At 53.9% G+C, this 15,664-nt stretch overlaps 1 protein-coding gene across 1 annotated transcript in view; it reads right to left on the bottom strand.

Annotated features, from left to right (window-relative positions):
• ADAMTS2 (ADAM metallopeptidase with thrombospondin type 1 motif 2) overlaps window positions 1-15,664 on the bottom strand; it is a 261,969-nt gene that overhangs the window by 22,044 nt on the left and 224,261 nt on the right. Inside the window, exons 11-16 of the mRNA XM_052642795.1 lie at window positions 10,611-10,756; window positions 7,902-8,077; window positions 6,122-6,255; window positions 3,167-3,290; window positions 1,855-1,935; window positions 20-186 (exon numbers count right to left, since the gene is read on the bottom strand). Of these exons, the coding sequence (XP_052498755.1) occupies window positions 20-186; window positions 1,855-1,935; window positions 3,167-3,290; window positions 6,122-6,255; window positions 7,902-8,077; window positions 10,611-10,756 (828 nt within the window). The remainder of the gene's footprint in view (window positions 1-19; window positions 187-1,854; window positions 1,936-3,166; window positions 3,291-6,121; window positions 6,256-7,901; window positions 8,078-10,610; window positions 10,757-15,664) is intronic.

Raw genomic sequence — 15,664 nt, 5'->3', positions numbered from 1 at the left:
TGGCCCCTGCCTGACGTACCAGCACAGTGATGGTGCCGTGCAGGGGGCCCATGGTCTGCAGCGTCTCCCGGCCGTCCTCATCCCGGTACTCCCACTCCACACCCATGGCGATGAAGGTCTTGGAGTTGGGATCCACGTCATTCTCCTCATTTAAAATGAACTTGCCCGTCTCCAGGTTTTTGACGGCTGAACGATAAAAGACAGAAGGACGGAAGACAGCCATGATCACCCGGGGGCAGAAGCGTGGGAGGTCAGCAGGGTTCACTAGTTTGAACAGGTTGGGGGAGTTGTGGGGAGCAGAGCCCGTTGTCTTCCTCCAGGGGCCCATCAGTCCCACTGACAGCCCAAGCCGCCTTGGGAACCTGCCTTGTCCTTTGCCTCTGCGCTGGGCCTAGGTTTCCCTCTAAGCCGCCCTTCTGCCGGGTCTGGGGCTCTTTCCTGGATCTGCCTCTCAGGGCCTGGAGGAGAGGCTCCATGGTAGGGACCTAGCAGCCACCAGGGCCACGTCCCTGCCGTCTACTTGGAGCACTCAGGGGGCTCCCAGAGCCACTGCCCTCCCTGACCCAGCTCCCCGGGTGAGGGGTACCTGCTGGACACCAGGGCTTCCTACCCTGGGGTGAGCATGCATCCCACACACCCTCCCACCCTGCTGATAACTATGGCTCAGCCTGGTACCCCACCAGTCCCCTTCATCCTAAAGAGGCCTGACCTGACTCGGGGCCCACCCAGCCCACTATGCATCCACAAAGAATGTACAGGAGATGAGAATCCGCTGGTCACAAAGCCCCACACTTGCCAGTGTGGAAAGCGGCTACTGGGGGGCTGCTGGAAGATCTTAGCAGGGAGCCCACAGACTGGGCACAAAAATCACAGGATAACAGTGAGAAAACTGTTTCCTGCACAAGTTTCCTAGACTCCCTTGAGAGCCGTTCTAAGTGCCAGGAGGTCCCCAGCTTGTCACTAACCCTCCCTCCTTGTATGCAGGGATGGCCCTGGACAGGAAACGATGTTTAGGTAGAAGTGTCTTTTTTTTTTAAGGGATTGGCTTTTATACTTGCCTCCTACTTAAGACAAGGAGTACTGGCTGTCCATGTGGGGACAGCAACATAAAAGTCTCCTCTAAAAACAAGGAAGAAATATTTGCATTTTAAAAAGTGGTGTTTGCTCACATCAGCGGGGGTGCTAGATGCCTGCAGTCATGGAACCCCTGACCCAGTTTGGCCTCCAGGGCACAGGGAAGAAGATGGGACCCAAACTAGGAGAAAGGACTTGTGCAGGGCCCCCTCACTGACCCCCAGCCTCACTTCCTACTTTGGCCCTGCAGCTTGCGGCGGTGTGGGTGAATGAACCCCTGTGAGGGGTTCCAGGCAGCCTGCAGGAGCACAGCGCCACAGGGGCTGCCATGTGAGAAGGGGCGCCCCGAGTTGTCAGACCATCCAAATTTCCAAGAGATGCAAGGAATCTCTATTCCCAAAGGACCACTTGGGTTTAAAATGAAACTAAATGAAAATATACAGCTGCACCATGGGGGCCGCTCTGCCAGCTGGCCTCGGCACCCGCTGCTGGTGGACCTTGCTGCCTTCCAGTGGGCAGGGGGCCTCCCCTTCGACCTCGAGGCGGGAGGGACGGCATGTCTTAGACAAAGGCCCCTCCAAAACTGCTGCGAGGGAAGCCCTCTGATCCCAACCCGGTGGCCTCTCCACTGGGAAAGTGCTAAAGGGGAGATCCACCCATCAGCTGGGCCAAGCCAGGGACAGAGGAGATAGGGCTGCAGCCCATGCCTCCCGGTCAGGCCCCCGACCCCCAGAAGAGTCAGGCTGTGGAGCCCCTGCGTTGTCTGGCTCCGGCACTCACCCAGGTGATGGCTGGTGGCGTCTGCTTCCTGGATTAGCAGGTGTCTGGCTCCTGCCGGGATCTCAAACATCTTGATGTAACCTTGGTTGGGACAAGAGAGAAGGGCGAGGCTGTCAAATGCGGACAATGTGAGGAGGGCCTTGCCCTCGATGCTGGTTCCAGAGGCCCAGTGTTTGACGGGCTCTGACTGCCCACTGAGAGAGGGACCCATGGGAAGGCTAGTGTATCCCAGACAGCAACAGTCCTCCGGCTCATTTTCAAATCCCACTGCTTCTTCAACCTCTTCCGTTGGAAACTTGGTGGGTGTCCTCAAGAGCAGCCCTGGAGTCATGCCCCGCATGGAGCTAAGATGCCACAACCAGGAGAGAGGCCTTCAGCAAACTGCTCGGTCTCCCCGGACCTCAGCAGCTAATCCCTAAACACAAGACAGCCTGCTCACATGGCACTGTGCAGCAGCCAGCTGGCAGCAGCCCCGCACCAGCTCTGAGTGGAGTCTGGCAGGTTTGCTCCAGGCCTTTCTTCCAAAAGAGCTGAGCCAAAGCGCTTGCGTGTGTGCCGTCACTGCGTGTGCAGCTCTGTGTGACCCCACGGACTATACAGCCCACCAGAACCCTCTGTCCCTGGGGTTTCTCCAGGCCAGAATACTGGAGTGGGTTGCCATGCCCTTCTCCAGGGGATCTTCCTGACCCAGGGATGGAGCGCTCACCTCCTGCATCTTCTCACTGCCAGGTAGCTTCTTTACCAGTGAGGACGTGGGAAGCCCACCAAAGTGGCGTCTCCCCATTTCAGTTAGAGGCAGAGCAGTCAGCTGCCACAGGCCCCCCAGAGCCCCGAAGCCAGGTGGAGGGACCACTCTGGAAGGAGGTTCATCCAGAGGGCTGTTTTCCCAGAGCCCACCTTGGCCAGGGACCCCAAGTTCCCCAGTGCCAAATTTCCTGTGGCCCTGTTGGGACAGGCCTACGTTTCCCTGGGCCACAGGCTGCACTGGCTAGCTCATCAAAGGTCCTGTTCACAGGCGCCTGGGGGCGGCAGTGGTGGAGCAGAGAGCAAGGGAGGCCAGTGGTGGCTAGAAAGCCTTGGAGAGCTGGGGAGGGAGCCCTCAAACAAAGGCATTGAAGACTCACCTTGTGCACCCCACACCCTGGCATCTCCTCGTCCCCACCCAGCCTGGGGCTGACACAGCGACCCCTAAGATTGCCTCTCCACCTCACCTTCCCAGACTTAGAGCCCCTCTTCCCAGACAGCCCCCACTCAGGCGCTACAGACACTCAGGCCGGGGCCTCTGGGCAGGGGGAGGGAGGGGCGCACTCACCAAGCTTCTTGGGTGCGCGCGTGAACGTGCCCTTGACCACCTTGCAGTGTGAGTTGTCCCCTCCGCACACACCACACTTGTCCTCCTGCTTGCTGGAGCCGATCACCCCGTCACAGCCCACCTTCTGCAGAGGGGTGGGGGAAATGTGGTGCCCGCTGAGACCCTGCTCCCTCGGCAGCCCAGGTGTGGGCAGTCCCTGACGCAGAGGAAGGAGAGGGGGCTTTGGAACAAGAAAGACCCTGTGTGCCCACTGCAGGGGGAGCGCAAATTGGCCCAGTCAGCGTGTGCAGGCTCTCTCACCCCACATTTTGTAAATAATGACCGTGTAACAGCTGAGCGCATTTGTAGCCCTGCACATGCGCATCAAGAGGTGCTTGCTTGGCCGCGAGTTTTGGGCTGTAGGGATATGCGAGCTCCACGTAAAAAGCGGCGGTGTGACTGCTGCCTCACGGCTGTGTCCCTTGGGTCAGCCACAAGAGGACAGAGAACAGTGTGAACACTGCTACAGTGGCTGTGTCAGCCAGGAGAGACACTGTGTGCACTTATGTTGTGTTATGTTACGTCTGCTGCTATGGCTGCCGCGTCAGCCAGGCGAGAATAAATGTGTCTGCAGTTCCAGCAGCTCCTCGAGTCTCCTTCCAGCCTCCTAGCTCGTGCCTTGCCTACCTTGGTTTCAGGGAACGGTGCGGACAGTGTGAAGAGCAAGACAATTGGCATCGCGAACGGGATCAGCAAGACACACCCACCCAAGGACCAGCCTACCCCTGCTCACTCACCCACGCATCTGGACACTGTGGCCTGCAGAGGACTCTGCAGAGCCTCGCGTGCAAGTCGCTCGGTCGTGTCTGACTCTTTGTGACCCCATGGACGATACCGTCCATGGAGCTCTCCAGGCCAGAACACTGGAGTGGGTAGCCTTTCCCTTCTCCAGGGGATCTTCCCAGCCCAGGAACAGAACCCAGGTCTCCCACACTGCAGGCGGATTCTTTACCAGCAGAGCAACAAGGGAAGCCCAAGAATACTGGAGGGGGCAGCCTATCCCTTCTCCAGTGGATCTTCCTGACCCAGGAATTGAACCGGGGTCTCTGGCATTGCAGGTGGATCGTTTACCAGCTGAGCTACCAGGCCTTAGTCCCGAGGCTGCCCCGGCACAGCACACTGGCGTCCTCGTGAACATGAGTCAGAGGTGGCCTCTGCCCGTTTCCCGGGCACCCATGCAGCAGCCCTCCGGGGCTCCCCCCAGAGCTTTGGCCTGCAGGTCCCTCCCTCACACTGCTCCCAGGAATGGTGTCCTCTTCAGTTTGTCTGGGGGCGTGTGGGCACGACACAAGAGCTGGTAGGACTGCTTCTGCCTTCATTCTCTCAATGCATCCCCTCAACACTGTCCACTCTAGTATTAAAAATCGTTCCACACAGAGCAGGGATGTTTCCTTGCCTTCCACCTGGTCGAGGCAGGAACACATTCCGGTCCCTTTACTCGCTACAGCCCTGAGACAGCGCACCATTCCCAGCCACAGAGCTCTGTGCGGAGCAGACCCGGGGTCTGAGCACACTGCCTGAGGCCATGCTCACACCCATGACCACACTCAGCAGGGAAGACAGCCTCTCCTCTAGCTGCTCTGCTCCCTGCCTGTTCTAGAGTGCACCGTAGCTTCACAGGTTTCGCTCTTTGCCCTGGCTGCCAGGAAGCCCAGAGCCAGTTCACCCCTCAAGATCCTCCTATCACCACCTCTTGTGAGACTGCGTCCTTTCCCTTTGCTCTTTGACTTCTGACTTTTGTCTTACAAAGACCTTCGAGGGCTGGGTCTCTAGACTACGAAGGGGCTACAAAGCCAGTTTCTGGCAATGCAGTCTTAGAGAATTATTCAAACTGGCCAACCCCAAGCTGTTTATTCTGCCTGCCGCCCCTTTCCCACTATGGAAACCCCAATAAAAGCTTTGGCCCAGACTTTCCCCTGCTCCTTCTGCCTCCTAACTGAACCTAGTGCACAGCACAGCATGCTCTTCCCTCAGGAAATGAAAGTAATTAGCTCTTCTTTAATGACAACTGACTTCTCTGTGTCATCCCCCTTAATTAAAATCCCACGAGTACAGAGGAGACATTGCTGTCTTTGTTTTCAAGTATTAATACTTGGTTGAGTGCTTGGAGTGTGAGCAGACTGCGTGGCTTGCCACCCCTGCTGGCTACAGTCCTACTGAAACACGTGTGGAGAGAATCCCGGAGCTCTCCCCTGACAGCGCAACACCCCACTTCTCGGTTCTTCCAGCCTCTTCCACCTCCTCCAGGGGACCTGCCGCAGGCTCTCTGCCAGAGGTAGCCTGAGGATGCGCACGTCTCAGGAAGGTGAGACGAGAGGGAGTCAGCCTCGTTGACACTGCAGTCTGCCACATTAATAGAAGCTGCAGAGGCTCCCTGCTATTTCTAGACAGGGGGCAGGCCTGCACTCGCGCCGCTGATAACATGCTGAGTGGGCCCCACGGCCGTCTCCTGTGACACCCAAAGACAACACAGTAACAAAACACACCGTTTCTACAAAAAACCAAGCCGACAAGAACCACAGTGGGCTCCCCTGAGCAAGAGTAAGCTGTCCAGTGCCCAGTGGAGGGCAGGGGCACGGCGGTGCTTCACAAGGGGTCCTCAGGGACCTAGCGCGTTAGGGCCAGCTGTGGCGCTGGCGAAACTCGTGCTCTGGGCCACGGCCTCGTCCCACACAAGCAGAATCTCTGAGGTGGGGCCCTGAGCTCCTCAGGCGGCTCCTCAGACTCAAGTCTGAAAACCCTCGTCATGAAGGAGGACAGCAGGGAGTAGGGGCTGGGAACCAACATTTGCTGAGGGTGTGCCCTGATCGAGGTGTGGTTTGCAGTACTTTGCATGCTTAACCTCAGTGAGTCTTCCCGAAGCCCCAGAAAGCTGAGGCCCTGAGCCATCGCTGCCCCTGCTCCTGGGGCACTCACCCTGCAGTCCCCACGCACGCAGAGGCTGAAGGCGTCCTTGTAGGAACAGCGTGTCCCGTCATGCACCATGCGCTTCATGGATACCACCTCCCCAGTCTCCTTGGACTCACAGTAGAGGTGACACCGCTCCTTGGCTGGAAGGGAAGCAGGGGGGTGTTGGCTGGCTGGCTGCACTGCTCACTTTCTTGTAGTTTCCTTCCTAAGTTTGCTAAAGGGAAGCACCTCGCAAAGAGAAACTCCTACCCAGGAGCGTCTCCTTATGATTCACCTGCCCCCCGCCCCATATGTCTGCCCTGGGCCAGGGGAGAAGGGGAAAGAGGCGTAGTGACAGCAACACGCTTCATGACCCTGTTGTTCGGGACTTAGCTTCCCCCAGCTGAGCCAGGCTGCTTGGGTGCAGCCAGGTCTCAGATCGCTGGGGTCCTACCTGGAGAACCCCATATTCAGGGGAAGGGCAGCTGGCTGTTTGCCAGGTCTCTACTTGAAGACCTTTTCCAGGCCACCTCTGTAACTCCAAATAAGATGCCCCTTGCTTCAGTCTCGGGTACCAGGCACCTTCCCTTCTCAGCATTTATCTCAGAAGTCACTGAGACACCTCATCATTATTTGATTTTTTTGCCAGACCACAGTCCCCCTCGGGGCAGGGGGTCCTCTCTGCTCTGGCACCTTCTCCTGGCATGCACGCGTGGGGCTTGCAACAGGTGCCCAGTGGGGTAACAGATACAGCGAAGCAGGCCCCAGACCCCGCCTCCCTCTGCTCGATGCCTGGAAAGAACGGAAACTGCGTGGGATCCAGTTGAAATACAAACACTCTCACGCCTGAAGCTACCAGACTCTTCAGTCCCAGCAGCCAACAAATGCCTTTTGCTGCTTAAACCAGTTCGAGTCACTTGGAACGGAGAGTTCTCACTGAATGATGAGAGGTCAAAGGTAACCTGATTCCTTGGACAACTCTGGCCTGTCCCTGTCCTGCGGCTGGGCGGGGCTAATGGTGCAATGCCAGCCTTGTCCACCAGAGGGCAACTGCAGGCGCCTGGGGCCAGCTGGAGCTTCCCTCTCTGCGGCATCCTTGGCCAGGCTCAGTTCCCTGGATTTTCTGGGACTGCAGTTCTGCCATGAGCCCCCAGCCCAGCGTGGGCTCTGCTGGCACGCCCATGCAGAATCAGTGGCCCAGGGAGCCCTGGCCCCTCCACCGAGTGCCCATTCACCTCGGGGCTCACCCTCCCGATGCCCGTGGGGCAGCCGGTGGCCCTGGGAGCCCTGGCCCCTCCACCGAGTGCCCGCTCCCCCTGGGGCTCACCGTCCCAGTGCCCGTGGGGCAGCCCGTGGCCCCGGGAGCCCTGGCCCCTCCACCGAGTGCCCGCTCCCCCTGGGGCTCACCGTCCCGGTGCTCGTGGGGCAGCCCGTGGCCCCGGGAGCCCTGGCCCCTCCACCGAGTGCCTGCTCCCCCTGGGGCTCACCGTCCCGGTGCTCGTGGGGCAGCCCGTGGCCCCGGGAGCCCTGGTCCCTCCACCGAGTGCCCGCTCCCCCTGGGGCTCACCGTCCCGGTGCCCGTGGGGCAGCCCGTGGCCCCGGGAGCCCTGGCCCCTCCACCGAGTGCCTGCTCCCCCTGGGGCTCACCGTCCCGGTGCTCGTGGGGCAGCCCGTGGCCCCGGGAGCCCTGGTCCCTCCACCGAGTGCCCGCTCCCCCTGGGGCTCACCGTCCCAGTGCCCGTGGGGCAGCCCGTGGCCCCGGGAGCCCTGGCCCCTCCACCGAGTGCCCGCTCCCCCTGGGGCTCACCGTCCCGGTGCTCGTGGGGCAGCCAGTGGTGCTGAGCGTCACCATGCTCGAAGTACAGGTCCCACTGCCGGCACTGCTCCTCGCGGAAGTCAGCCAGCGCATCAGGGCAGTCCTGCGCGTTGCAGAGCTGGAAATCGTAGGCAAGGCCCGAGCAGGTGCGGCCCCCGTTGGCTGGGCTGGAGGAGAAAGCAGAGAGGCCTTCCAACAGGGTGCCACCAGGAAGAGGCCAGCACTTAAGAGTGCTGCCTGTGGGATTTGCAGGGATCCCTGAGCCTTGGGGGTGAGGGGGCAGCTCTGCTGAATGAAGGAACCCAGCCCTGCCCTGTCCCAGAGCCTTGGTGCATCAGTACAGGAGAGGCTGGTAATCCTCCTGGGGGCCCCAAGGGAAGGGAACATCTACGCAGCCCCTGTGCACCCCCGGCCCCACCCCGGCTCCTGTAGCTATGGCTGTGGACCAACAGGGATCTGTAACAGGGTGTGTAGGGTCTGCCACGCCCCCGGCCATAAGCCCCAGGATGGAGGAGCTGGGTGAGCCTTCCCTACATCCACCCCACCTGGGCCTCACACACAGTGAGAACTCAGAGTAATTCTGAAGCAGTGGGATCCTGCTAGAGGTGTTCTCAACAAGTGTCAGGTACACCTCCAGGTTCCCGCCGCCTCAAGAAAACTTGGGCTGTGCCTCTGTATTTCCTTACTTTGCTGAGAATCTCACCAGTCCACAAAGCACTAACCCCACTGGAAGGGCGCTGGCTGGTGGCCAGCAAGTGCCCCTGGAAGTCAGGGTGCTGGAGCATGGCAGGCCAGCAGCTTGGGAGGAGCGGGGGGCTTCAGTGTTGCCATCTGCCAGGTGTGACAGAGGCAAGCAGAACCTGAGGCCCCACGTGAGTCTTGGGCAAAAGGCATGCTCTGCTGTGACGGGGGTGTACAGCATGCCGCATTGCAGAGTGGACGATGGAAGGGGCTAGCTTCCAGGAGGCTCCTTGCACAGTGCCATGTTCTTGGGGGAAGTCAGTGGAAACAACGATCGCAGAAATTTGTGGAGTAAGAACCAAGAGGCTCGGTGTTTGAATGGGACCATGAAAGAAAGTGTGACTTTGAGATTGACATCATGGCCCCTGATGGGACGACAGACAGATGACAACAACAGCTCGGGCTTTACCAGGAAGGGGTGCAGGCCTGGGTGTGTAGGTATGGGAAGCCCAGGGCATCGGGCAGCGAGAAACAGCAGGAAGGGGCCCGCCTAGGCGGGAGACAGACATATTCAAACAGAAACCGGGGATAATCCCAAAAGACAGCGTGAGTGGGAGAATACAGGGGAGGCCCGGGAGGAAGAGAAACTGGAGAGCTTGAGCTCCTGCTGCCAGCTGCAGTTCTGCAGATAACGCAGAGGGAGCTCAAGCCAGGGAGCAGGGGCCCAGCAGGGAGCCTCCGAAGCCTTCATACTGGGCCCAGAGTCCCAGGAAGAACCCGAGCACAGGGAGCAACAACTAAAGGTGGGGCAGGGGGAGGCCCAGCCGTTATCTCCAGGAGGACACACGAAAGGGGAGGCCCACGGGGTGCCCTGGTGTGCGGGGCCCTCCGGTGCTGACGCAGGCCAGGCTGGCACGAGCAAACCACGGTCAGAGCTCCGTGCGCACATCTGTGCTGTCTGATGGTCACTGATGTGGAGGGAACGGGGGCGCTGGCCTGGGCTGGGCAGGCCCGACAGTGTTTGTGAACAGACGGGCTGGCAGGTAGTTCTGGCGGTTTTGTTCATGTTACAACTGCCCTTCAACCCTTGCTGCCTAAGAAAGCTGGACCAGCCAGAGGGGGAAAATATCCCTAAAGTGCACATGTGGGGAGGGACAGAAGATAGAGTACTGCAACCTACATGGTCTCCCCTAGGGCCAGACCTGGGCTGAGTCCCCTGAGCCCCAAGAGCCCGGCATCAGGCAGGCACCAGGAGGAGTCAGGGCCTGGTGAGGGGCGAGGGGGAGGTCAGGCCAGATCTGCTCCTCTGACGGTGCATCCTGGACCGGAACCTGAAAGTCCTTGCCCAGCACCCCATAGCCTCTGAGTTTCTAACTTCCTGTCTTGTCAGTTTAAGTATGTGAGGCTCGTGTACTAGCCCCAGGGAGCTCCTCTCCTCCTTGAGAGTTGCCAGGGGAGCTCTGAAGATAGCACAGGGGCTGGGACCTGCTTGGGAGGCAGGACAGGGCGCGTGGGTGGAGGTGGGAGCCTGGTGGGCCTTCGGACACCTCTCCGGGCTTTCTCCTTTTGGGCAGCTGGGCATGGGTGGCATGCCACTTGACCCTGCCTCTCACCTGATTGCAATCATTTGCTCTCCTGCTCAGGCTCTCAGCCTCCCAGAGCCCAAGAGAGCCTTTCTCTTTATCCCCACTGCCTCATCTCTGTTCCACCTTGTGTCTTGATGCCCTCAACCAGCAAGAGCAGAGCAGGTTAGGGTCTAGAGTAGGATGCAGGCCAGGAGGAAGGAGACCAGGTTGCCGAGTCTCCAGGGCTGGCTCTGCCCCCAGCAGACTGTGAGCCCTCCCCTTCCTAAGTCTCGGTCCCTCCCAGGGAGGATGAGAAGGGGCCAGGTTTGCCTGCTCTCACACCCTCGCCTGAACTGACATCTGTGGGGCCTTGCGGGATAGAGTAGGCTAGCAAGGGCCCTTGGGGACCACCGCTGCCACCCAGGAAGACTGGGAGACATCAGGGCAAACTCACTGTGGGTTGTCGCACTGACGGGTCCTGAACTTCACACCTGTGCCGCAGGTACGCGAGCAGGAGCCGAAGGGACTCCAGGCACCCCAGTTGCCATCTCGTTTGAGAATGTCAGGTGTCAGCCAGATGCAGTGTCCTTTAAAGCAGTGCTGAAAGACAGAAGGTCACATGCCCCCCACTCTTCAGCCTGCAGTGTCCACGGTGATTGCCCGGCCCTGGAGGTGCAAGAAAGAAGGCCCTACTGACCCCTGGAAGTTCAGAACCTCTTTGGGAGGTGTGGGAAGGTGTTGGCGTGCCCAGATTCCCACCACCACCACCCTGGCCTCCTGCCACCCTCAGTGCCTCGTTCAGCCTGCTCTGTCCCCTCGCCAGAGCCCACCCCATGCCGTGTCTGCAGGGTGAAGCCCCCAGGCCATGTGCCCACACACGGCCATTTATAAAGATGCAAGCGCCACACCAAGCCAGTGACTCTAGAGACATACAAGGTCTACCGTTTAAGTTAAAAAAGCAATTTAAATGAAGTACGGAAATGAAGGACAGGAGCTATGCTGACATGGTAAAAATTCATGAATACAGGAAGTAGAACACGGGAGCGCAGGAAAGTCAGCCTGAACCTGATCACACTGCTGCCCCTCTTACCCCAAGGAGGAAGCTTATACAATTTAGGACCGACTTGAGGAAGATAGAAAAATTAAAAATACTAAACCAGGTATACAATGGAATGTTGATCTACAATTAGAAAGGACACAGTATAAAAAAGTTCAAAAGTTAAAAACTGACAAATACCACAAACAGCCAAAAACAGAAAACGATGATTTTTTTAGAATTGGTTGATTTGCACAACGTTTGCTATGATTCTAACTGCATCGTCCCCTCTTCATATGACAACAATTTTGTCAGCGTGTATTTCACAGGGAGAGTAGAAAGACGATTCCTCAGCAAAACAACCATTTAACTGGTGAAGATTATTTTCTAAACAAACCATTTAAATGATCTGGACAATAAGGACTGAGTTATATCATAGGAAACTACATTAAATATCTTGTAATAACTTATAATGGAAAAAATCTGAAAAAGTATTACTGAATCACTTTGTTGTATACCTGAAACTAACACAACAATGTAAACCAACTATACTTCAATAAAGAAGGAGAAGAGGGCATCAGAGGATGAGACAGCTGGATGGCATCACTGATGCAACGGACACGCACTTGGCAAACTTCAGGAGATGGTGAGGAACAGAGAGGCCTGGCGTGCTGTAGTCCACGGGGTCACAAAGAGTTAGACACGCCCACCAACTAAACAACACCCCCACCAACAACAAAATACTTCAATAATAAAATGAGATATCTGGAAACTGTCCTAAGCTCAATACAACAAATGGAGAAAATATACTAATTCTTGCAAGAATTGTGAAAGTCTATACATTTGAGCCACAACCCTCTCCCATTCCTTCCCCATCTTAGTGTGATGGATGCTTTACCACTTAAAAGACAGAGATTCCTTGTGTCCTCAGCTTCCAGTCTAGGAGTATAGTTTCACCCTGGGAAAGGCAGGCCATTGGCATCTCCCATACCATGTAACTCTGTGTTGCACAAAATCTGTTTCAGGCAGGGAACTCCCTTTACACATCCAGTCCTCACTCCTAGAGTGGAGCCTCTACCCCAAGTATGGAAAACCAAGAATGCTGTACCCTAGTAACCCCTTCCCTGGTTTGCTTGTAGGGAAGACGTTCTATGCTGAAAGGGAAAAGCCAAGAAGAGTAGGGCCCTATCCCTATTCACTGACCTGTTTGTACACCAAAAGTGTCACTCCAGAAGTGGAAAACCCTGCTCCTAGTTCCAGGGCGGTGCTGCAGGGGTCTTCCCAGAAGGGGAGGTAGGACTGAGAGCACCCTAAGAGGACTAACTTTATTTGGAATGGAGCATGAGGAAGTTCATGACTAAGGGCATTGTCAAAAACAGTAGAAATGTTGGTAGTGAGCAATTAAGAGGAGACCAGTAGCTCCACAATGCCAGTAAGCAACAAGTGAAATAGTAAGCCAACTAGAAGTGTGACAGAGAGAACCAGGGAAGAGACAGCTAGAGCACTTCCGGGATCTGTGCTGCGCTGTGCTTCGTCACTCAGCCATGTCTGACTCTTTGCAACCCCATTGACTGCAGCCCGCCAGGCTCCTCTGTCCATGGGGATTCTCCAGGCCAGACTACTGGAGTGGGTTGTCGTGCCCTCCTCCAGGGGATCTTCCCAACCCAGGGACTGAACCCAGGTGTCCCACATTACAGGCGGAATCTTTACCATCTGAGCCACCAGAGAAGCCTGAGCAAGCTTCAAATACTGGTAACACCCTGCCCCTGTGAAGGGTCCAGAATTTAACTGGGTCAGGCTGTGGACAACTTGTACCCCAGAGCATTATCAAAAACAATACAGCAATCAGCTAGCAGCTAGTGAAAGCTAATTGGGTGTGATACCAATAGCGGCAGAATAGCTAGGACTTCGCAGTAAAACCAGAGAAAGAGACAAAGAGAACCTGGCTAATCCGACTGTTCTGGTGGGGGAGGTGGAGCTGTGTGGCCCCAGTGACTATGCCTATGCCCAAGGCTATGATCAAGGGGCAATATCAGCAGCTGCATGCTGCAGGGCACATAAAATTTATTAAAACAGTGCAGCCAGGTCATGAGACAAATAAACAGGTAAACAAGCAAACAATAGCACAACAAGGTCTGGGAGGACCAATAACCAATATCCAGAGTTTCTTCAATGTAGTATCTAAAATGTCCAGTTTCAAGAAAAATTACTGAGACATGAAAAGAAATGTAATCCATGCACAGGAAAGTAAGCAGGCAACAGATATTACCTTTGAAGAGGCCCAGATGCTAGGCTTAGTAGACAAAAATTTCTAACCAGCTATTAAAGATACCTTGAAATAACAGAAGGAAACCACGTCTAAAGAACTAAAGGGGAGTATAAGAACAGTGTCAAATAGCATTAAGAAAGTAATAGAAACCAAAAATGAAAAAGAAAAAAACTGAATTCCATAGCCCAAAAGTACAAAAACAAATGAAAAATCCACTAGAGGTCTCAGTAATAGACGTGAGCTGGAAGAAGACTCCATGAACTTGAATACAGGTCAGTGGAAATTATACAATCTGAAGAGCAGAGAGGGGAGAAATGAAGAAAACGGAACAGAGCCTCTGAGAAATATGGAAGACCTGAGAAATATATTCACTGAAATGTGCATAGTAAAAGTGCCCAAAGGAGAGCCCGCAGAGGAAGGAGTAGAAAATATTCAAAGAAATAATGGTTGAAAACGTCCAAAATTTGATTACAAACATTAATGTAAACATCCAAGAAATTTAAGCAAGTAAGATAAATGCAAAGAGATTCATTCCCACATTATAGTCAAAGTTGTTGAAAGACAAAGCAAAAATGTCAAAAGAAGGAAAAGAAAAATGACTCATTGGAAGCCCAATAAGATTAACAGCTGACTTTTAATCAGAAATAATGGAGGTCAGAGGTAATGGTGTCTACCAAGAATCATATATAACAAAATTATCTCCCAACAATGAAAGTGAAATAAAAATATTCTTAGATAAACAAAATCTGGGATAATTCACTGCTAGCAGACCTGCCATAGAGCAAATACTAAATTAGGAGTTTAAGATTAACATGCACACACTATTATATATAAAATAGATAACCAACAAGGACCTATTGTATAGCACAGGGAACTCTGCTTAGTATTCTGTAATAACCTATATGGGAAAAGAAACTGAGAAAGAATGAATATATGTATATGTATAACTGAATCACCATGCTATACACCTGAAACTAATACAACACTGTGAATCAACTATACTTCAATACAGTTATAAAAAAGAAATACTAAAAGTGATTATTCAGGCTGAAAACAAGTGACAAGAGAATAATTGAAATCCACATTAAAAAAACAGAAAGTTCTGAAAGTGGGCAAATTTCTAGAAAGACACAGACTACCAAAGCTGATTTAATAAGACCTAAAAATTTCAATAGACCTGTAGCAAGTAAAGAGATTGAATTAGTGAGTGAAAATTTCTCACAAAAATTAGCTGAAGGCCCAATTACTTCACTGATGAATTTTATCAAACATTTAAAGAAAAATTAATACCAATTCTTCATAAACTCTTCCAAAAAATGGAAGAGAAGATTTTTCCCAGTTCATTCTATGAGGCTAATATTACCCTGATACCAAAATCAGACAAAGATACTATAAGAAAAAGACTAGAGATTAACAATAGCTCTTATAAAAATAGACTTTAAATTCCTCAATAAAATTTTAGCAAACCAAATCCAACAGCATAGTAAAAGATTACATATCATTACCAAGTGAAATTTATCTGAGGAATGCAAGGTTTAGCATCTGAAAAGAATAAAGGAAAAACAATATGGTCACCTCAAGACTCAAAAACTAAAATTAGCAAAATCCAACATCCTTTCCTGAAAAAAAGCACTCAAAAGACAAGACTAGAAGTTCCTCAAATTGATAAAGGACATCAGTGAAATACCCCATCATGCTTAATGGTGAAAGAATGAATGGTTTCCCCCTAATCAGAAGAAAGAAAAGGGTGTCTGCCCACACCACTTCTAGTCAACACTGTACTGAAAGTTCTAGTTAGAACAGTTAGGCAAGAAAAAGAAGGAAAAGGCATCCAGTCTGGAAAGGGAGAAGTGAAACTATATCTATTTGCAGATGAAATGATCTTCTATGTAGAAAATCCTATGAAAGTGAAAGTCACTCAGTCGTGTCCGACTCTTTGTGACCCATGGATTATACAGTCCACGGAATTCTCCAGGCCAGAATTCTAGAGCGGGTAGCCTTTCCCTTCTCTAGGGGATCTTCCCAACCCAGGGGACGAACCCAGGTCTCCCACATTGCAGGCGGATTCTTTACCAGCTGAGCCACGAGGGAAGCCCTTGGATACTGGAGTGGATAGCCTATCCCTTCTCCAGCAGATCTTCCCCACCCAGGAAGCGAACCAGGGTCTCCTGCATTGCAGGCAGATTCTTTACCAACTGAGCTG

Source organism: Budorcas taxicolor, chromosome 7 (genome assembly GCF_023091745.1).
Source record: "Budorcas taxicolor isolate Tak-1 chromosome 7, Takin1.1, whole genome shotgun sequence".
NCBI lineage: Eukaryota > Metazoa > Chordata > Mammalia > Artiodactyla > Bovidae > Budorcas > Budorcas taxicolor.
The sequence above is the reverse complement of the archived record's forward strand: the minus strand, read 5'-3'. Positions and strand labels throughout refer to the sequence as shown.